The sequence below is a fragment of the Phaethon lepturus genome, unplaced genomic scaffold, assembly GCF_000687285.1.
Source record: "Phaethon lepturus isolate BGI_N335 unplaced genomic scaffold, ASM68728v1 scaffold10870, whole genome shotgun sequence".
Taxonomy (NCBI): Eukaryota; Metazoa; Chordata; class Aves; order Phaethontiformes; family Phaethontidae; genus Phaethon; species Phaethon lepturus.
In genome coordinates, this window is record NW_010514047.1 from 91265 (window position 1) to 114024 (window position 22760).

General features: G+C 37.7%; 1 protein-coding gene across 1 annotated transcript in view; it reads left to right on the forward strand.

The window, feature by feature from the left end:
* DOCK3 (dedicator of cytokinesis 3) overlaps window positions 1-22760 on the forward strand; it is a gene marked incomplete at both ends in the record, with an annotated part of 123551 nt that overhangs the window by 87746 nt on the left and 13045 nt on the right. The window contains 13 exons of the mRNA XM_010291889.1: window positions 1973-2071; window positions 4219-4313; window positions 5889-5964; window positions 6793-6893; window positions 7163-7221; window positions 8349-8497; window positions 11104-11189; window positions 13057-13083; window positions 13204-13299; window positions 15041-15101; window positions 15583-15676; window positions 16386-16534; window positions 21384-21470. Of these exons, the coding sequence (XP_010290191.1) occupies window positions 1973-2071; window positions 4219-4313; window positions 5889-5964; window positions 6793-6893; window positions 7163-7221; window positions 8349-8497; window positions 11104-11189; window positions 13057-13083; window positions 13204-13299; window positions 15041-15101; window positions 15583-15676; window positions 16386-16534; window positions 21384-21470 (1179 nt within the window). The remainder of the gene's footprint in view (window positions 1-1972; window positions 2072-4218; window positions 4314-5888; window positions 5965-6792; window positions 6894-7162; window positions 7222-8348; window positions 8498-11103; window positions 11190-13056; window positions 13084-13203; window positions 13300-15040; window positions 15102-15582; window positions 15677-16385; window positions 16535-21383; window positions 21471-22760) is intronic.

Below are 22760 nucleotides of genomic sequence, written 5' to 3' on the forward strand. Positions count from 1 at the left end.
AATCCATTCCTTCCTCTGTGCAGTAGGGAGGTCTGCAGGAAGCAGTGGAGCTCAGGAAGCTTTTGTGGATTTCCAGGTTATTTTCTTGTTTGTCTTTGCAGCTGTGACTGAGAGTTCCTGTTTAGAAGGTGGGGCGTATGCTAGCTGGGTAGCTGCCTAGGGCTTCACCCCTAAGCAGGTATCACCAAGGGCTATCTGAGTATCAAGCTCTGATTCCCAAGACTGAGAATACCATAATGCTTAGTGGACAAGTCCCTTTCTTAGCACCCTGGAGAGCTTCTGTCCAGGTTCATGCATGATTTCATGCAAAAGAAACACAACATACTTTTGAAAAAGAAATCAACGTATCCTAAGTCAAGTGAGCTGTTGAGCTTGGTGGGAGAAGAGGGAAAAGCCACCACTTTGTCCAGACTGCCAGCATAAGCCATGGGGAAGAAATTTTTTCTTTGACATGTAATGGAAGAGGAGAAAAAGAGTAAAATTTTGCTATTCAGCTTTCTTCTTTTCTGGATTTGTTGCTTTTGTCTATTCTAGCTTATTTTAGTCTGGTTTTGCTTGTCAGAGTCTCTAATGCAGTTTTTGCACAATAATATATAATGTTAAACTGTTGTTCAGAACACCCCTTTTTCAGACTTGCTTTTTTACCAAATGACTGAAACCTCAGAGGTATTGTTGGGAAGATGTACGCTAAGGTGCAGTTCTCACGCCGGAGAAAAGGCTGTCTCTTTCCATGTTCGTTCAGATGAAGTAACAAATGGTAGAATCCTAATAAAGAAGGCGGCATTTAGTAGTTTTCAGACATGTCCTTCGATACAGAACAAGAAAGGCACTGGCTTGCAAATGTCCAGTAACATCTCAATTTCCTTTTACTCCTACCATTTGACTTACTGTTATTTATCACACGCCACCTCACATATAAGAGCACGCCTTTTTTCCTAATGAAGTTCAGCCCTGTAACTTCTATTGGAACAAACTATATCAAAGCTTCTGGGTAGATGCTTGAGTAAATTAGAAGAAAAATTAAAATTGGACAGTCCCAAGTATAAAATCCCCTTGTATTTGTTCCTGGATTTCTATTTCACAGCACAGTGATATGTGGAATCTTACTAGATACTGCTTAGTCAGTAGTTTGTATATCTTCCAAATTAATTGCTCATTGTGACAAGAAAAAAAAAAATAGTGTTGTGCAAGGGACTGGCAGTCAAAAGACATAGTCCTTACGTTCTTGGCGCTGCCTTGCTTGTTAACTTGGACAGATTGCTTAACTTCTCTGTGCTTTGCTTTCAGATATGTAAAATGAGGGAGCTCATCTTTGGAAAACACTTTGGGATACTGTGGTAACTGGTTAGGGTGCATCTGCTTTGCAGGCCAGAAATGTAACTGTAGCTCATGTAGGCCTACCCAAACTATATTCAGAATTTCTTACTGGAATACTGTTAGTACTGTAGCTATGACAGCACATAAGTTGGTGAACACTAATAAGCCAAATATTTACAAGATTCCAGACACCTTTTGTAGACCATACTGTCATCGCTATACTGTTTTGAGTATCTCAGCCAACTAGTTTAAATAATTCCTGGTATGTCTGCATGAGCTGCAGTCACACCTTTGATAGACGTAGTATATTAAGTAACTGAAAAAGGTGATTGTCAAAAACTGCATGCTTGGAGGGCAATTCATTTATGTCTGTATTAATAATTTTAAATTATTTTTGTTTAGACTACAACATTGGTTAAAAGAGCGTTAAAACTGGTGTCTCTGGAGGAGCCTCTAAGAGGTGTATTCCTATGTATTAACAGTAACTCAAGAACTGTTAACACACAGTATTTTTAATCTCTGTGCATGTCAGCTTTCCTCTCATAGGCATTGGGGCCATTTCAGACCCCTCCCTTTATACCTTACCCCAGCTTGAGTTTTATATTTATGAAATTTCAGATTGTCTGAATGAAATAATTTCTCATTTGGTCAACAGGGAGAATATGTCTCCTGCCTTTTATCTTTGCTTCGTCAGATGTCAGACACTCATTTCCAGCACTTACTGGACAACTTCCAAAGCAAGGATGAACTAAAGGTACAACAGAACATCATGTTTGTAGGGTGATTCACTCAGAACGGGAGAGCAGAGGGGAATCCCTCCAGCATTACTTGCTCTCCTAATCATTCCCATTCACTGGCACTCTATTCATGGACCTTCCTTTCACTCTTCTAATAATAGGTGTTGTGTTACAAAAACATTTAAGACCACAGGGCACTGAACTACCTTCATAAAAGCAAGTAAAGCCCCAAGATAGATGTCATTAGACATAAAAGGATACCGTTATTGTACCATATAGAACATAGTCAGAGGAACAAGGGTTTTTTAATCCTGTTTATGTAAAGTCAGTTTTCTATAGCATTTCACTACATGTTCAATATGCACTGGAGCGTGCTTACAAAGGGTGTTGATTTTATGCCTAAAGAGAATTTCAAGCCTTTTCAGGGATACAAATGTCTATAGCAGATTCAGTCTTTTTGGGGAAAGCTCTTAATACTCCACTTGCTGCATACTTCCCAAATTTGTGAACATTTTCCTAAAGTTCCTTTTTGTGAGGGGTACAGACCTCTCTGGTGGCTTTTTTGCCACGGACATTTTGAAATGGCACATCTCAAAACAGCAGAAACTAACTTTTTATCTCAACTTCCATAGGAAAGAGGAGTCAACAGTCTGTTTAAAAGGCAGAATGATTTCACAAATAAAACGCTTTTGATTAGCATGGTACTCAATTAAATATGGGCGAGAAGAATGTGATGTGGCAGGAACTCATGTTGCCTTAACAAATGAAATAGAGAAACAGTGAGAAGTCCTCTCTGAATAGGCTTTCAGCTTCTAAATATTTCCTGTGCATATAGAGAGGCTGCATAAATCAGAGGGGTAAATTTGGGATGGTATAATTCTTACCTTTAGGTTGCTGGGCTCAGTGTATCTCAGGTTGATAGTTATCTGAGATTACTACCTTTCAGGTAACTTTCAAATTCCTCATAGGAAAACTATTTGTTAAATTAATTGATATTAATTTCTGATAGATATTTTTCAAAACTATCTAAAGTATAGTTCTTATGTCAGACCAGTGAAAAGGTTTGTCATTGAACTGAAATTTGTGTTTACGCCCATAGGAACAAACACTGTTGTATCTGATAATCTAAGGATATGTTCCAGGAGTCTCACAGAGGCTGAAGATTTTATACCCAACTTTTTTTTTTTTCAACTGTCAGTTGACCGAATAAAATATATTACTTTTTTTCCCCTTCAAATATTGCTGTAGTAATATTTCCAATACTTTTTCTTGAATGGAAAGGCATTATGTTCACTTACCACTGTTACATCTAGGCCAGAATGAGGCCGAAAGCCAAGAAGCTGCTGATGCTTTACTCTTGGCTCAGTTACACCAAGATATTAAGCTCCTCCACCACCACCCCCTGCTAATTAAGGCTTAATGGTAGGACACTTTTGAAGAAACCTTGCACTGCCACTTTCTGTGCTATCTTGATTTTGTGTAGAAGAAAAACAAAACAATAAAATCATAGTTTGCAAGGTCAACAGCTTGGCATGTTTTATCCTCACTGTTGTTCTTTGTAGACACAGAGGTGCAGGGGCAGTCAAAAAACAGAAATGTCTTCAGGTTTGGAAATTTTTTTTCAAAGCAAATACTTAGCTGAATGTGTTTAAGAGATATTTTCTGCTGCATATTGCCAGAAATGGGATTTTCTGTTAGTATTTTTAAAAGTGTCTGTAAGAGTTTTATTGGGCTTGGGTGTGTGGTTTTTTGTCAAATTTGTGACATAACTGCAAAGAAATTTGGACAGTGACATTAATTAAATGAATGCATAAATAAATGTTTATGATTGCAGTATATTTGAAAACAGCTGCAAATTGACACTGGAACTCTGAATGATAATATGAGAAGTCATATACAATTATGCACACAAGGAGATTTTTCATCTCACTGTAGAAGTTAAGATTTAAAAGACAGCTGCAACTTGTTTAGTACATATTAGATGCATACAAAATGAATAGAGCCATATCCCAATACATGTTGTTTCCATGTTTTCGAGTGAATTGCCTAGTAAAACAAAGCTCAAGTGGAGCACGCTTAGCTTAATTGTCTTTCTTATAATCAAAAAAATAGACTAATCTGCAGCTGCTGGTGATTTTTTAAATTTTTTTCCCCTGTGTGATAGGAGTTCCTCCTGAAGATTTTCTGCGTATTTCGGAACCTGATGAAAATGAGTGTCTTTCCTCGAGACTGGATGGTGATGAGGTTGCTCACCAGCAAGTAAGTAGAGAAGCAGGTATAAACTGTTGACATTCTATATTGGAATATTGAATTCTATATTGGAACAGCTGGGCAGTTAAAACCTGTGATGCCATGTGTTAGATCAGACTGAGACGTGGTGATCACGACAGAAACTCTGGAGTGCTCATCCTCATTCTGCAGTTATTTTAACACTCTGGGCCAAATTGAGATTTCTGTATTCATTCTGTTTCTTAAAGTCTACCGAGTATGCACAGGTATCAAAGAGTTAAAAGTTTAGACCCAAAGCTGAAGTAGCTGCATTGAGGGTGAGAGTGGCATAGCAGCTATCGTAACACATGGCAAAGAACGGCTACCCACACCAAATGGTATTAACAGGCAGGCCTCTCAACTCCCTTTCTCAGTAGATTACTACATTAAACATCTGTCTCTTCCCATAAACATCACTCTTCAACCTACCTAGAAGGAGATGTCAGTTATTTTAGAAAAGGGGGAGCAGACTCCAGTGGTACCACCAAGTGCATTACATACATAGTTACTTCTCAATTCAGTTGTCATCTACCATTTTAGTGCTTAATTTTATCTAATTTTCTTGCTTCCGATGGGTTAAGTACTATGCTGTTTGGAATGGCAGCAGTGTGATGAACACAGGGTGGCTGGATTTATTTACTAGTTTCTTTAGATAAACTAGCTATAGCATTACTACTGACTAACTGATGACTGAAGGGGTTCCCATTGCAAGAAGACACCATGGAAGCTTTCCTAAAGGCTGACTGCTCAGATGAACTGTATGCTCTGCAAGTTCACCGTGCTAAAGAAAAGTAAAATAATTGGATTTCAGTATTTCAAGCGCAAAGATTAAATGAAGTTCTGTAAGAAAAGAAAAATCCCATATGAAAAAGTAGTTACCTCAGGTCACCTAGGTCCCTTTGGCATAATTTTGCCATAAACCTTTAGACTGGTAGAATGTTTAGCGGTGTTACTGGAGGTATTGCTTGCATGTGAATCAGAGATATGCTGTTTCTTTTGATACTGTTGTTGCCTTATCTACATGCTATTTATTAATTCCTGAATTTATCATGTGCCTTGGTTGCCTTTCACTAAGGTGTATTTAGCCACCTACAAAAAAAATACCAGGGAATCCAGAATTGGCAAAATACGGATCTCTTGAGTTGAAGTGTGAGCCAGGTAAAGGACAATCATATAGCCAAGAATGAAAATAGCTCGAACTTTTTGAGTTGCTCTTCTCTGGCAAAAAAAATAATTCTCCTTAAAAGAGAAGGAAGATCGGTGTATTCTTTCATTTCACTGGAGGTAGTATGGCCTAGCCGTGCAAAATAGGCAAGATTTTAAATGCTTCTGTGTAAATTCCCAAAGTTACATAATGATGAAAATTCTTAATCTTGTATCATTTAGTACAAATTGTTTATTACAGCATAGAAATATAGGTGACTTCTATGCGAATCTAGCAGTGATTACATTAAGAATGTCCATCTCTGTATGTGTATTAAAATCAGCACCACAGACCACTGTAATATGTTATACTCCAGATTCAAATGTTCTTTTTTTGTTTTCTTTTTTTTGTTTGGACTGCAGTATCATAGTTACAACAGTTCAGTACCTGTCTTCTGCACTGCATAAGAATTTCACGGAAACGGACTTTGATTTTAAAGTAAGAATTGATTCTCAAAAAATATTATGACATCTTTATAAACTAGCAGTAACAAAGGAGCAAGAGCTATTTTCTACATTAGCTGATTATGTTTGCAGCATTTATTCGAGCATCTGTGAGGAACATGACCTAACTGATAAAACCAGGAATTTGAATCTGCTGTGGAATTGAGGGGAAGTAGAACAGATACACTGTGAGATCAAATGAAGAAAACTGAGCCCCTCATAAAGGAAACAAGTATCTTCATAAGCAGTGGAGCTAATGAAGCATGCTGTCTTACAGATTCATGGCTAATAAAATGTAAACTCAGGCAATGCTATTCCTGAAGTTGGAGCATTCATGATCTCCCTCTCCCAGAGGTCTCTCTTTCTGGCTGTTGACTTAAAGCCTGGAGGAACGCAGTATCTTAGAGGGTGTTTTCCTTATGTCTGATGTAGTTGGAAATGGGCACCAAGTTCAGTGTAACTAAGGAAAAGCTGCCGAACATTTACGTAGACACATGGGCCAAATTATAGAGCTCTCATTCATGATACAACATAATCTCTGGGGATTTTTGGTGGATAAAATCTGTTTAGTACAGAAAAAATAATTTAAAACTTCACTGAAATCACAGAGTTTATTCATTTTTGAACGCTGGTGCTAAGAGGATAATTGGTATCCTTAAGAGCTTAGTATCTCAACAGTTAAGATACGTATTGATTAAGGTATGTGTTGATAACAAAAAGGAACAGTCTTACTCTACATATAAAGGAACATATGTATTCCTACATTTGTTTAAAACTTATTCCTTGCAGTGTAATGTTATAAAACTTCTTTCCTGTGTGACAGGTGTGGAACTCTTACTTCAGCCTGGCAGTTTTGTTTATAAACCAGCCAAGTCTCCAACTAGAAAGCGCCACACCAGCTAAGAGGAAGAAGATTCTGGATAAGTAAGAACATGTGGTGTTGTGTTCCCAGCCTTTTCTGCCACCTCATAAATGTGAATTCTTTTGCTACCACAAGTCCCGGTGATTTATTGTGGAACTTGGGATATGGAAATGCTTGGAAAATTAATAAGTAGAGCTCCTAATACAGTGCTCAGTGATTAGTCATCTTGTTTGATATTCTTATGTTGACTTAAATGTGAAAATTTTTTTTTAACATCATTGCTTTGCCAATTTTTGTTCCATTAGGCTGTTGTCTATCTCCTCTCTTTCAGATACGGTGATATGAGAGTGATGATGGCATATGAGCTCTTCAGCATGTGGCAGAACCTGGGTATATCTCTCCCTTCTCTGTCCTAACAACCAAAGCCAAAGTAACCCTGGATTTCTGTTGGATTTTTTTTAACATCATAGAATACTTAGTTTCTCTTAAGAGTTGTAAAACCAGGAAGCACTTCTTGTCTGCCACCAAAAACTCTCCTGCACTGTCTCATCGTACTTTTTTATTTGAAATAATATGTTCCTGTGAAATCAAATGCTTTCTTCTCAAATGTGACAGTGGCAGGTTTTGGTTGTTTTGACACATCAGTGACAGTTTTTATGTATTTGCAAATATAAAATCAGCTTTTCCAGTCCCTTCAACTGTGCTGCAGTCAGGTTCATATGGACATATCCTGTTACTCTCTGACTTTTGTCTGATCATGGCTGTAAAGCAGAAATTTAAGTTTTCACAGCTATAACCAACTTTATAATTTTGTAGATGATTCAAAAGCCAAAATTGTCATGTTTCAAAATGACAGAATCATTTAGATTGGAAGAGACCCTTAAGATCATTGGGTCCGACCATAAACCTAACACTACGAAGTCCACCACTAAACCATAGCCACATGTTTACACAGAAGAGAATACTAGCAAAATGCCTTGGGTTTCTGTTCCTGAGAAGCAATGCAATTTGTCCTAAGTCAAAGGTCAGTTATGAAATTGAGAGTTCCAGAGCACTGAGGATGAAGAGCTCTGTCGTTCTCTGTACTCTAAATATATTCTATTAAATGCCATTGTTCTCACCAGCCTTTTCAAAATCTTTTTCTTCATAAATTAGTTAATAAGTCTTTTTTTCTTCATAAATCTCTTTCTTCATAAATTATCTGTGGCCTCTTTTCCCCATAGTTTGTATGTTTTAGTTTGGTTATTTTTGACAGTTTGAATTCCTTTGCAAGTAAAATGCACTGACAATTTTTGCGGAGGGCTTTCACAGTGAAATAAAAAATGCTTTTAGAGACTTTGCAAAGAATGGTATAAAGCAAATACTGTTTTTCCAGTCCTTTCAGGAAAAGAATGCGTTTGCTTTTCTAATGTTCATGCCTGCTGCTTTGTATATGTCGTTATTGCAGGGGTTTCCCATTTTCTCGGTGACAGATAACGAAGACTTTTATTTAATTACTATTGCTTTCTGTTGAACAGGTGAGCATAAGATTCACTTTATTCCGGGAATGATTGGCCCCTTTCTTGGTGTTACACTTGTTCCACAACCAGAAGTCCGGAATATCATGATCCCCATCTTCCATGACATGATGGACTGGGAGCAGAGAAAGAATGGCAACTTTAAACAGGTGAAGTCACTTCCCAAGCATTTGCAGTATTCTTTTTCTTCCTCTGTCTATCTGCAGCATCCAGGTGGAAGCAAGGAATGTGTGTCTGTTGATCTGTTTCTGATTGTGAAGAAGATGTTGTCATGTAAACACAGAATAACAGAAAGTTTGAAGCATCGAATCATGCTATTTATGAATTAAACTATTGCAAGACTCCTAACGTTATTTAAACAGTGCACTTTACAGCAAGCTACATTTCCCCTGAATGTAGAGAAGAGAACAGAATTTTGTACGTGCTGGGCTCTTGCTGCTCCCATTGGTTTCACTTAGGTCATCAGTCAACCATTAAATGGGTCAGACTGAGAACCAAAAATGGAGATAGAAAGATTTAGCCAGTATTTATGAAAACGGTGGTCTTTGCTGTTCTGTCTTCAATTCCCAGCTAGAAAGTGGTATTGTATAATTAAATAATTATACTGTGCTTTGAAACAGACTTTGTGACTGACTGTTTTTTTTTTAAGAAATTGTAGCAGCTCTCCTGGAATGGTTATGCTCAACAACAGTTCTGTAGTTTCCACCTGCTGTTAGCTCTGATTGCAAAATAGGGAAAGGAGTCTTCATCATTTTGTTGCCCAGTCATGGTCAAAGAATTGCTTAAATTTTCCACTGCAAAACAGATCCCTGAAGTGCAAATTATTATTAATGAAGGATTGGTTTGGACTGGATCCTCAGATGACACTGCTTCATTGTCATTGTGTTTGGGGCAATACTGGGAGCATTTATCTGCAGATAAGTGCTATGAAGTAGTAAATCCTTTTATTTAAATTATCATAATTCATGTGGTTCTTTATTATCCACAAACTCATTAAAATGCCAGATGTCATCTATCATTCCAGGACAATAACAGACCTTTTCCATAACCTGACCTTTATTAAAGGCTGTGTGGAAAACTACTACCAGGAGCTTATGTTTTTCTTTCTCTTCAACTCCGTTGATTATTACTATTAATTATTTACTACTATTATTATTACAGTACCATTTGATCATAGTCCTCTCTTTGCGTCTTTTAGCATAGCAATAGAACACTCCTTGCTCTGGCATTTACAGTTATAAGTACCCACAGTCATCTTCAAGTTTCGGGACCTGTTGATCTTTTCTGTATCAAAATGAACTCTTCATAATCTTCATCTAATTTTTATGCTTGCCAATGTATTCTAAACTAGAGGTCCAAGAATATTTCTTAAATTACCTGTGGAGCAAATTTCCACGTTGTTTTGTGAAGCATATACTGTAGCTTTCTAAGATTAAAGGCAGAATAATCACCTGTATCAGTGCGAATGAAATAAATAGTTAAATAGCAAAAGATGTATTAAGCCTTATTAACATCAGCTGCTGCAACCAGGAAGTTATTTGTTGTCCAGGATAATGCTAGATAGCTGGACAGATGCATTACTGATTTCTGTCAAGTCACTGTAGATCACAAGCAAAAAGAGGGTAATTTTATTTAATTTTGAGCTTCTCTTTACTTTTTGAATACTAAATTGGTTGTCAGAAAACGTAAAAATCCTGGAAATTACATTTCAAGCCCTTGTTTTATTTTCTTCAGTAGCTCGTGTTTTAACAAGGTTATTTTTCCAGTGATACTGGATAACAATGCAGTCTGATTCATGGACGAAGTCAGGTCTCCCTTTAATGATTTCAGCAGCAAGAGCACCAGCCCCATTTGTGTGCCACTAGGTGATTTGCTTTTCCTTCTCATTTTTACTTCCTTTGCAATTTGGCAGCTGAAAAACACAGACTCAAGCTATGTTTGTCTGAAAATAAAAACAAGCCATATTTCTACAAATGGTTCCAACCCTTAGGAACCTCTGTCTTCATTAGTACTGAAAGTATGTTTTCTAGAAGATTTCCAAGACTACATGAAATTGTTTTGTTTAATGTTAGATACATTGATTTCTGCACTTGAATCAATTTTATGGTAATATCTGATATCAAACTTGATAGTAGGATGTATTAGACTGGGGAGGAAATTAATACATATTCAAAACCTTATAAGGGAAGAGAAACATAATGATACTGTTGTGGCTCTTTATATAAGTATGAAAAGAAAATGTGTCTTATAGAGAGGTTTGACAAAGCTGGGTTTAATAAACAAATAATCCTCCAATGTAATGATGCCTGGATGACTGGAAAACAATTAGCTACCAGCAGAACCATCACAGCAGACCAGCAGTGGTCACACCATGAATTAGTTTCTCTATGTGGATATTCTGTTACAGTACGGGATATAGTTTATCTGATACACTGGGTCACAGAAAGTATGGCTCAGTGATTTATTTGATAAGAGAATAAACTTTAGAAGTTTCTGTGAAAAAGTGGTGTTATCTTCCCTGGGATGTTCATTTAGCCCTGATAAGCAAAAGGATAATTTAGTTTTAGTCGTCCTAGTTCACTGAAAAATGAGGAAAGTATGTTCATTTTCCTGAGCCATGGAGAAATAAGTCACTCACATACAGAAGTGGGCAGCCCCAGGGCATGAGAAATAAAATATTCTTCCAGTCTTCCTAGTGTTTGGAACTCTCATTTTCTACATGAACCCATTTGTAACCAATTGCTTCTTCACCCAGGTGGAAGCGGAGCTGATCGATAAGCTGGACAGCCTGGTATCGGAAGGAAAAGGTGATGAGAACTACAGGGAACTCTTCAGCCTGCTGTAAGCTATGCCAGTTTCTGTTCACTCTGGGTTGTGCAGGGTCACTGAAAGAGTCCAAGTAGTGATCTGTGCAGCCGCAGCTACAGTGCTGACCTTCAGAGAACGCGGTAATGGGCTTTCTGCTGGGTTTTCATGACGTGGGTCAGTGAAACGGAAATACATCACTCGAATTCTGAAAAGAATATAAAAACCTAAATTATTCTTTGTCTTCTTTCTGTGAAATCTAGTGTAAGGCTGCACAGGTAAGTAGTTCTTCTCCTCCTATCAAAAACTGATTTGCTAGGGGAGCCAGTGCCTTTCTTTTTACATAGCAATTAAATGAAATCATGGCCTTAGGATTGTTTAGAGAACCTACTATCAAGCAAGTCAGGCCTTGTTAGAGCAAAAGAGATTTTCCTCAGCATTTTCCTTTGGTTCCAATTTTTGAAGGTCATGTTTTGGGTGGCTCAACAGTTGCAAATTGCTTCCTCCAGAGTCCATCATGACACTTTATTTCCACTCCCTTTCACACCAAAAATCTGTACTCATAAGGATAAACGTAAAAGACTTCACATCTGACTTTCCTCTTAGTTATCTTTGATTACTGATCTGTCTCCAAATTTAATTTCCAGGGATCCTAGTTTATTTCAAAAAGACTTATTTTGAACTCCTAGAGTCCAGAGCAGTAACCCTGAATCTTTTAATATTCCAGTGAGCCACAGAAACCGTTAGCAGAATTTTAGCCATATATTCCAGCCAATAGCATGCTGGCAGTTTGAGACATAAACCTTTGCTTCGCTAGAACCAGTACTTGTGTTTCTGAATTTACAGTAGCCCATTCATTCATTTTCAAGATAAGTAAGCCTGCCCATCCTGTATGCCTATCCTGAGGAAGCATGTAAATGTATTCAGTTTGATTTGTGTATATTCAGCCTTGGGAAGTCTGGCACCTTATATGTAGAAATAACAAGTCTATTTCAGGGATAAGGGAAAGGAAGTATCTTTTTTTCTTTTTTCTTTTTTTTTTATTCACCTGGTAAGAGGAATATTGTGCATTTCCTTTGCTCCAGCTGAAGACATTTGTTACCCTGAATGTTAAGAATTCAGGGACTGTAGCTTGTTACTTAGTTTTAGATGATAGTGACTAGATGTGTTGCCAAGAAACACAGCCTGGAAGTCCAGCAACTTTTAGTTTCTATTTCCTACTGACTTTTCTGAGAACAGTGTGAACTTTGAAGAAACAATTCCACAAAGTTAATAAATGTTGTGTGCAATAAACAGTTTGACCCTGAATTCTACTGTCTCAACTGTACTGCTGAAATGTGAATTGGCTCCCTCAGTTGGAAATCATTCCAGTAAAGAATAGTTTGCCTCTTCTGAGGACATCTATGACACCCAACAGAATTTCCTTCCTCTTGCCAGTATAGGAGTGGCAGGTTCTTTGACCAGGGATCCAGTTTCAGGAAACTAGCGTGTAAATTTTCTTTCTCTTCAAGTATGATTTTCAGTGTTCTCGCTCTAGCCTTTTCTCGTCCTTCACAAGTGTGTCAGTGAGATGCTCACTGTATTGTCTAGTTTGCTGAGCAGGAACAGATTACTTTCGTTTATTTACAGTTTAAATAAATTGCGATTCAAGGTTGGTTGGTTGCTAATTAGAGACAAAAATTTATATAGGGATTAGGAAAGAAGCAGCAAGCAGTAGGTTTAGAATTCCTTCCAACTTATGGCTGCTGTCAGCAGTGTTTAAGCTACAGGTAATAATGTGGGAATCAACTGTTGCCATGAGCATTCTCTTTTTCACATATTTTAAATGGCAATGTGAAGATACTTTTCCTTCTTCTGTCAATTCTGTAATTTCCTTGTCTTTGCTTCATGCTGCCTGGAGTAGAACCCAGCTCTTTGGGCCTTATCCCAGGTAAGACAGTAATTCTATGAATTTGTTTTATGAGGGAGAAACCAAGTTGTCCGCAGTTGTCTACATGCACTGTACCATTTCTCTGGAAGCCTCATCTGCTGCCTTTCCATCTCCAAACAGTTTGCTGGAGAAGATTGAGCAGGAAACGTGGCGGGAGACTGGAATCTCTTTTGTTACATCAGTTACTCGTCTCATGGAGCGTCTGCTTGACTATAGGTATTTGGCAACAACAGTAATATATTCTCAGTATAATTAGTTTGTAAAGAGGTAGTACCAAATTTCTACAGAGAGTACTTTTATTGTTTATCAAGCTGCATGTTTCTCTGATGGCAAGTATTATATAAGCAAGCCTAACTCATTGCTGCTGGATTCTGAGCAAAAAACCTAAGTCCTCATCTCTAGAGCCCTAATTCTTATTCCTGATATGCTCATTCCTGACAATGGCAAAGATAAAGACATTTTTTAATTCATAGTTTTGTACTGAAGTTTATTCAGGTCACTAAATGGTTAATTCCTTCTATCATTGAAATGATCTCATCTAATTCAACAAAATGCTGAATGCAAGAATTATCTTAAATGCCTTGCTGAGCCAAGATGTGCTGAGTGCCTCCTTGAGGCATGCAGGGTTGGAAAACTCATCTGAGGAAAGCCTGACATGTCAACTCGTGTGCCAGACTCCACTATAAATGAGGCATCCTTTGTTTAGTTCTAGACTAAGTTTGCAGGACTATTGTGTCAATAGAGTCGAGCTTTGATTCAGCTACAAGAAAATATTTTTAACTTTATATATATATACACACACTCAAAGAGTTGTTCTTATGGAATGATAGACAATTTGAAACTATATAGAACTGCCCCAAATATTTCTATCTTTAGCCTACTGACAAGAGTTCAGATAATTATTTCTTCTGCTGCTCATTGTAGGTGAAAACCTGTGACCAGGCTGGGTATTCTGCAATCCCAAATTCTTTTCTGTGCTTTTTAGTTTGTTCTTTTTGTTATCCTTACCGGTTTGATCCAATCTCCTGTTTGTTTCCTGACCACAGCTGCTGTACAACTGTTACGCAAGACCAGGTATCTGAGACACATTTAAAGGCAATGCAAGGGAGCTTTTTTTTTTTGAAATTAAATTTGCTATCAACACAACTTTGATACACAGATACACATTTTCATGCTTAATTGAGGAACAGATACCAGTTTTCAATTTATTTTTAATACACAGCAGATCTTTTCATTCCTAGGACAGAACAGGAAACTGCATCAGAATTTGGAAATACACAGGCATCTCTTGGAGTCCAGTTGCCACTTAGTTGAGACAGTAGTTCTTGAGACAGTTTGCTCTGCCACTGCTTAAAAAAAATTTGTCTCTCTTTCACAAATGAATGTGACTTTATCAAGTAAAGATTAGTAATTTTGAAGCCTTTACCTTTTTGTACTGCTTGAACATAAGTAATTTGTAAAATATTCCAGAAACTAAAGATAAATTTTGTGATGTAACTTACCTATGAAAAAGTTAGTAATCTAGTTTATTTTACTCGGGTTGTATGTTTAAGCATGCCAACGCTACAGTGAGTAGCAAGTTTATGAAAGCTAATCCTTTGACTAGGAAACCACTAAACTTCTATCTGGATAAATAATAGTTTTTCACTTTTATAGTAGAACTTTCTTGCAGATGGGTTTTGGCCACTATTTGATTTTTGTTCAGATTCTTGTAAGAAATGAAGTAGCAGTCATTTCAGGTGCTTGTTCTCAGATGCAGACATGTAAGAGGATACTCAGTTCTCATATCATTTAAGCCATAATATGGAAATTTTTCTTAGAGGAACTTTATAAAATAAAGTATATGATTAACTGTTGTTTGTGTCCAAGGAAACTCTGGAAGATAAGATAACTTCACATTTATTTTAAAAGGACTTTTTTTGTAGATGTATGTTTCAACATTGCTCTGCTTTCTTAGGGACTGTATGAAAGGAGATGAAACAGAAAACAAGAAAATTGGCTGCACTGTTAACCTTATGGTAAAGATGTTTCCTTTATCTCTTTGTGATAGTGTGCAGTGTTGTCGAAACTGGGATGGGAAAGGTTGGGATAGGAATCCGTGTCAGGCAAGTGTAGCTTCAGAATCTGAGCACTGGGATGACAGAACAGAATGACCCAGATTGTTAGGATCCCCTGGAGGTCTCTGGTCCAACTCTGTGCTTAAAGCAGGGCCAAATAGGTCAAGTTCCTCAGGGCCTTGTCCAGCTCATTCTGAGTATACCTGTGACAGAGGTTCAACAGCTTCTCTCACCTTTTCTTTCAGCTTTTGACTACCTTCATTTTGAAAAAAAAAAATGACAGTATAAAAATTAGCGGGTTAAATCAGTGTGAATGTGAAAAGAATTATTACTCTTCTTTTTATACTAATAATGCATTCTCTTTTCAGTACCTTTATGCGTACACAGATGCTGCTGATTGTCTTGAATGAAGGATCTCAATAAGAATTTTTTTTTCCCACAGAATTTCTACAAATCTGAAATTAACAAGGAAGAGATGTACATCCGCTATATCCACAAGCTGTGTGACATGCACTTACAGGCTGAGAACTATACAGGTTAGTAAGACATCATATGGGGCCTGCTTGAAATCCTGGTGAAGTTTTTGACTCTCCCCATGTTATACTCTAAGAACTGATTCATTCTTTTTGAAAAAAAATTGTATGAATCTGTTATGGCAGTTGGGATGATGAGAAGCTGAGGTCCAGCTCATTCCCTCAAGTCAAATAATGTGTATCTATGCCCACACAACCACTGTATTCTGTTACAGTCTGAATTTTACATCAAAGTGTTCTACAAGGAAGATTGATCAAAAAAATCACAACAGTGGAATGAAATTTAGATGACAATTAAAACCACAAACTCACAGTTACATTATCATTTTCCATATTTCCTTGGGTTGTGATATTTTGGGAGCACTTCAGAGTATAGACTCTTAATTCTGTGTTGTCCAAGCTCTGTTTACAGCTGCAGGCCCCAAATCTAGTTACATGTCTGAACAGCTGACTGTGCATTTAAATCATGTATGTAGCAAAAAGCAACTTGATAGATTGGTACCTAAAAATCCGGTTCATAGGAAACCACTTTGCGCTGCTATTTTAAGTACTTGAATCATTTAACGATCATCTAAGACTTCAGAACTTTTTTCTCAAATTGTAAATCAGAAATTCCAGACTGTTTAAGAAGCGGGTCTAGTGACCTTTCAACCTATTGTCTGTATGTATTTGTTGTCATTGATTCAGTGTTCAATAACTGCATTTCCAACAGAGGCTGCGTTTACTTTGCTTTTGTACTGTGAGTTGCTTCAGTGGGAGGACAGACCTCTGAGAGAGTTCCTGCATTATCCATCTCAGTCAGAGTGGCAACGTAAGGAAGGTCTGTGCCGTAAGATTATCCATTACTTCAACAAAGGGAAGGTATGCCAACTTCTTCTGTCTTCCAGCAGCTTCCTTCCCTTTTCCTGCCTTACTTCGGGCTTGCAAGCCTGCCGTCTCAGTTCAGTAGTCTGGAAGTAAATTTGTATCAAAAGGTTTTATAACTTGACAAATTCCCTCCTAGGTCTCTGGATGAAAAAACAGATCAGAAAATGGATATGGGTATTTCATTATGCATAACATTTGGAACTAGTCTAGGCAGGCCAACAGGAAAAACACCAAAACATTTTTATACCTTTAAACCAAACTTTGGATCACCTGATATGGCAGAAAGCTCTATGAATGCCAGTTCCTTAGCTTTTGGGGGGCAGGAGTGCATTTTGTAGTTGTCTATGCAAATTGCTGTGTTATGACTCACTTTTAAGACTTGTTTTGTTTCTAACCTATAGAAGTAAATGGCAGGCAATGCACTGTAGGTGTCTCTTTATTAAAAAAGATTTACGTCTATTCAATGTCACTTATTTTAAAGTGGCTTTCAATTAAAGTGCAATTCCATCCGTTGCGCAAGAAGAAAATCAATAAATTTCAATTCCACATATTCGGTATGTTTTTCCTACAAGAAATATGGTGGGTTTTTTTTTTTTTAATTACTGCAGACATAGGTGTTATAGTCCCTTGTGTCATGGCGTTTTGGGAACGTTTCAGAGGTGAACCTTAGAAGTGATACCATCTGTCAGAATATTTTCAAATTTTTCCCTTGTCTAGAAAAATTCCTACAGCTTATATTATTGGAAGATGACATCTTTACATGTGCCTCAGCGTTGTTTTTGCCTGTGATGGCAATGACAGTGGCATTAAATACAAACATGATTAGGTTCATATGGGGTTGCCATTCCAGATAATTCTTTCCTAGCCCTGGTAATAGAAAGCTGCATATGGCAGAGACATTCTCTACAGAACCTGCAAAAGGAAGTCAGATTCCTGTGTATAGGAAGAAGTGGCCTATTTATGAGGAAGTGATTAGGGGGGCGGGGGGCAGAATTGTTCTTTGGTAATAATATTGCATATGGTTCTCTTTTTAGTTTTGGGAATTTTCAGGGGGTTTCAGACTGCACTTAAAAAAAATTACTGATTTATGCAAATCTTGCAGTACTGTACTGTCTGACCAGCTAAAGATGATACAGAGACTATGTAAAACAAGTGAGCCTGTATTTTTCACAAAAATGGGCAATCCATGTATGCACTGAAGGGGAGTAAAAACTTGACAGATGTAATTTTGCTATAAAACTCCTAACAGATTACAGAGTTTTAACCTCTTGAGGTTTTTTCCCCGCTGGATGTTTTTGGAATTACTTGACTTTGTGTTTTAATCCTCCTTTATTATAAATGGTAGCTGAATGACAAAATAATCCACTTAAGCAGTGTGTATGTCACTCAAACCATGGAAGTGAAAGAAACCAAATCCTCCTGCTGCTTTTCAGCACTCTGTCTGAAAGTGCTGAAAGTGTTTAACAGGGAACAGCTCAGGGAATGGAAGAGACTTGCTTCCCTCAAGTTGTGCCTGATAGTTGCTTTCTGTACTACCCTAAGATGGTCCCTCCTCAAGGTCCTGAAGAGTGGAATTTGTTGTTTTGTGTCCTTCAGTTGCATTTCTAGAGTTAAGTTTCTCATGCTGCTCCTGGCATCTTCCACTAAGTAAGAGGGTCAAAGCAGCATGAGAAGGGTGTAACAATTCTGTATTTGTTAATGGGGAAATTTTCTCGGCACAGGAGTAGGGAAAACTATGGCCACAGGACTGTCTTGAGAGTTTGATTAAAAAGGCAAGGAGTGGTGGAGCACTGCAGTGCCTGGAGCACTGCAGTGGGGTGCAGAATTGAGTAACTCCCATTCTCAATATTGTCGGTAGCAGCCCTGCGCTGGGAAGGAACAAGGTGTTCCAAAACCCTTTTAGCCTTCACTGTGGTCATGTGCTCCTTCCTGCGGATTTCTGCTATGCTTTGAATTGGTTTACGGCTCAGTCGACAGTATGTGCAAGTGCAGAACTTTAAATTGAGGTTTTTTGTTTTTGTTTTTTAATTTACAGTTATGATCTTGTCTGTTAAAACTCAAAGTTTTCCAGCTGGAGACTGTGACTGGACAATTTGAACCTGACTGACAGCAATAGCTTGAAAACTACACAACCCTTTTCTGTCCAGTTCACGGCTAGATCTTATTAACTAAGAATTCTGACCAGCTGCCGTCACAGCATCACAGTGTGTATTCTCCTTAGTGCCAGCAAGTGCTGTGAGAGACCCAAAGCTGTATTTCCAGAGCAGTTCATTTTTAGATCATGTGCTCCATACCCAATATTTGAACTAATTTCTCTTGTGCACCCTCATTTGAATCATCCTTCCAAATGAAATCCACACATTGGGATGCGAGTAAACAACGGCTGCCATTCATAAATGTTGATTGTCTCTCTCTGTACCTCCTTGTGTGCAGTCAGCAGCACTCAACTGAGAGTTGCTGGTGCTGTAGGAGAAAGCTGCAATAAATGTCATATAAATGTGCTTTCCAAATGAACAATGCAATATAGAACATGCAAACAGATCAGACGTCAGCAAAAAAGAAAGCAGTAATGAGGGAAATTAACAATGGAGACACTGGGAAAGGGGGAAGAACGATGCTTTAGAGGGAAGTGACACTTGCGTAGTACGTGGAATTACATATTAAATTTCTACACTGTGAAGATGGTACTCATTAACATCACAGATTTTAAAATGGAGGATCTCAGTGACTCAGATACCCGTTCATTCTGTTTTCCTTTCAAATATTCTCTCTAAGAAGTTACCAGTATATTGTGATTCTTTGCTTCTGTATCTCATCTTGTATCTACAGAATATTCAACTAGCACAGTGGAATTTCTCCGTGTGGAAATCTAACTGAAAGAGAGAAAGAGTCAGGATGACAGGAATAGTATCAGGGTACATGTAGAAGAGCTGGTATAAAGAGAAATAAGATGTGGTTACACGTTGTTAATTTAATTCACATCAGAAAAAGAGCATCAAAAGGTTACATCTTTAGGATCACCTCAAGGGAAGACAGCCAGCTTTCTGCTTCTATCCAGGAGCCAGATTAGAAAATTATGTAGGCTTTAGCCACAGCATCCCATTTGGAAGTGAGACTCTGCTCACACTCTGTGTGACAAAAGCCATTTATTCTTGGCCAGGTGTTTTAGAAGAGACTTTTCCATTCTTTCAAGTAAATATAGATCAGCAAAGGACTGAAAATCTATGTATAAGATCTCTGTAAAGAAACCTATAAAAAAAATGCAATAGTGTTAGTGTTTGCAAATATAAATGCCTAACTGGTTAATGTTGTTGATCTCAATTCAGTGTATCAGTTTGTATGTCGTGGACTTTGACAACCCACAGCAAAAATCCTGTTAATTTAAGATCACAAAAACCTGAGTAATACTGTGAGTAATCAAGTAACTGGTCTTTCAGGTTATTTCCTATTGTATTTATCTAAGTAAATCTCAGGCTTCCCATCATCCCAAACTACTAATACCACCAGGATACCCAAATTGATTCTGAAAAAATCTTTTATTTAGCAAGTTCTTACATAAGTTTTTATAATTAACTGAAGCTAAAGAGATGTAGGATCATTATTTTTGCCTTTTTAGTACTTACAACTATTCCTTCTTTTAATAAAAGAGTTCTTACACTTACTGATTTTGCTATTCAGAGTTAAAAAAGCTTTGCTGGTATTTAGGATGAGAGAACAGACACTACAAATGTGTGTGCATAAAGGCAAGTGTTGTAAAGTACCTAATACACTAAATCAAACAGTGTAGAGATTCATTCTTTTAAGTGAAGGTACATATAACCAGAAAATCAATTTCCATATTAAGTGCTAATATTTTATATAATTACTGTTACCAATAATATACACTATTGCTGTTAATATTTTTTAAACTTCAGGTGGTAGTCTAACTCACACATTAATTTTGTTTTTGCTACAACAGGGTCACAGTTAAAACAACTGGCAAGCTAGCCCAGTAATGCATAAAAGTTAATCCAGTAAAGGTTCAACTGAGACCTTGGTGTTCTAGATCCTTTACATAAGTATGGTAAGAAACAGTCATTCCCCCAAAAGGCTTCCAGTCCATGCAGGTAAAAGATAATGGGAGAGGAGATTTCAGTTCAAGAGTGTAAAATGAGCAAGCCAAAAAGCTAAGTGAGGTAACAGGGGAGCCTTTCTCTCAGTGTGGACATGCCCAAACTCAGTCTCATCTCTTCCTTACCTCTGAGGGTGACGAGTATGGTGTGCTAGAAAGATTTATTGTATGCAGACTGTAAGTTGAAGAAATTAGTTTTGCTTTCAGTTCTGAATATGGATATTCACTCAGTGCAATAATGCAGGTCAGTTCTGAGGATGTTTTTTCTCTGTATTTGCGTGTTTCCCATTGCTTGACAGTTTTGTGCTTTCAGTAGGAAGCAGCAGCCCTGGGAAGGGGAGTGCTGTGCTGGGGACCTAAGCCCCTAACTCTTTACTCCAGGGAGTTTTAGTGCAGAAAGCAAAGGAGTTACTGGGAGTGGGCTGAAGGGGCATCTAACAAGAAGAAAAATTGTTAGTTGTATTATCTTTCTCCAAATAAGTTCCAGTCTCGTGAGTGAACTGTCAGTAATCAGCAGTATGTGTGTGTAATTTCAATGGAACGTATGCCATCTTGAAGAAGGAATTAATCTGATAGTTAATGGAAACTCTATTTCATCACATTGCATTTTCACATCTAATCCCTGGCATTTCATACCAAATGAACTCCCAAAATTGAGTTTCCATATTCCTCTCAGCTGAGTTGGCAATAACATTCTGTTTGCTGTGAGTGTGATTTGCTTTGGTTTCACAGAGCTGGGAGTTTGGAATCCCGCTGTGCAGAGAACTGGCCATACAGTACGAAAGTCTCTATGATTATCAGAGCCTCAGCTGGATTCGGGTAAGCAGCAGCAGTTCCTCTCCTTGCAGACTCTCATGTCATTCCCCAGGGAATTTTGCTCTTCTGTCAGAACATTCTGAATTTAAAAATAATCACATTCCCTATACTCCATGCGTGTACAGTGACTACTTTGCCATTGATTCATTTTGATGACTTTGTAAATCCACTGAAGTAATTCCTAAGTCTGCTAGCAGTAAACTCCCATAAGTATATGGAGACAGCACACACAGAGGAGCTGGGCTTGCTATTGCAATTGGCTTTTTTTTTTTTTCTTTCATAAAATATTTTAAATCATATATTGATATTTCATTTTAATTCCAAAAATATCAAGGACAGCTTGTGCCTCAACTGACATAAGAGGAACAAGAGAGGAAGAAGGGAAGCAAATGCTTATGGCATTCTTGTTAATTTACAAGAATCTGGTCCTCCGGTAAAACCAAACACATGATGAAATCAGGGCACATTTGCAGCATCATGCTTTAATCAGAAAAATTCAAAGTTCTGGCTGTTACTTGAAAGCTTTATGAATGTGAAAATAGTTCATCTGCTTTTGTCCCCTGGGGTAGCATGCATATATCCAAACAAGATTTATGCTATGTGGATGTGTTCTTATACACAGTGATTTAAATTATCTTTAAAAGTCAAATTTATTCTCATCTGAAGATAGCGGTCTAACTAGGTCTCGTGAACTGCACTTCTGAAGAACCTATTTTCTTCCAAGTGGCCCTAAAGAGAGTACGGGTGACCATCTTGGTTCTGCACTTGTTTATTGTAGACATCTAAAATAGAGCAGTGCAAAAATTTATCCTGGTGTACAGGAAATGCCGTATCAGTAAAGTGATCACGAATGATAAGCAAACAAACTTGTTAAGGCCTAGTCAAGTTGTGCATCAAGACTTTTTTTCCTAAAACAGTAAATTAGCTATTCTTGCTGCCTCTTTATTACTTGGATTTAATCAGCTGGCAGGTGAAGAGCATCTCAGCTGATCAGTATAACCAGTTCACCTCATCCTTTCACTCACCTACGTCTGATCCGTTTTCTGTTCAAGTTTCCTAAATTTGTGTTGATCTGAACTGACTTGAATTTCTCTCCACTCTAAAGAGTTTTTGTCTATGCCATTCACATCATTCAATGCACTCCTTTATTCTTCCTGCAATGACTTTGGGACCTTCAACATTTTGGAAAAGGAGTTAGTATGTGTGGGAACTGAGAACAAAAGCCTGATGCAATAATCTAAGTCAAAGCTGCTGTTAGGGTTCCCTGCAGTGGAAACAATGATGTCAAATACA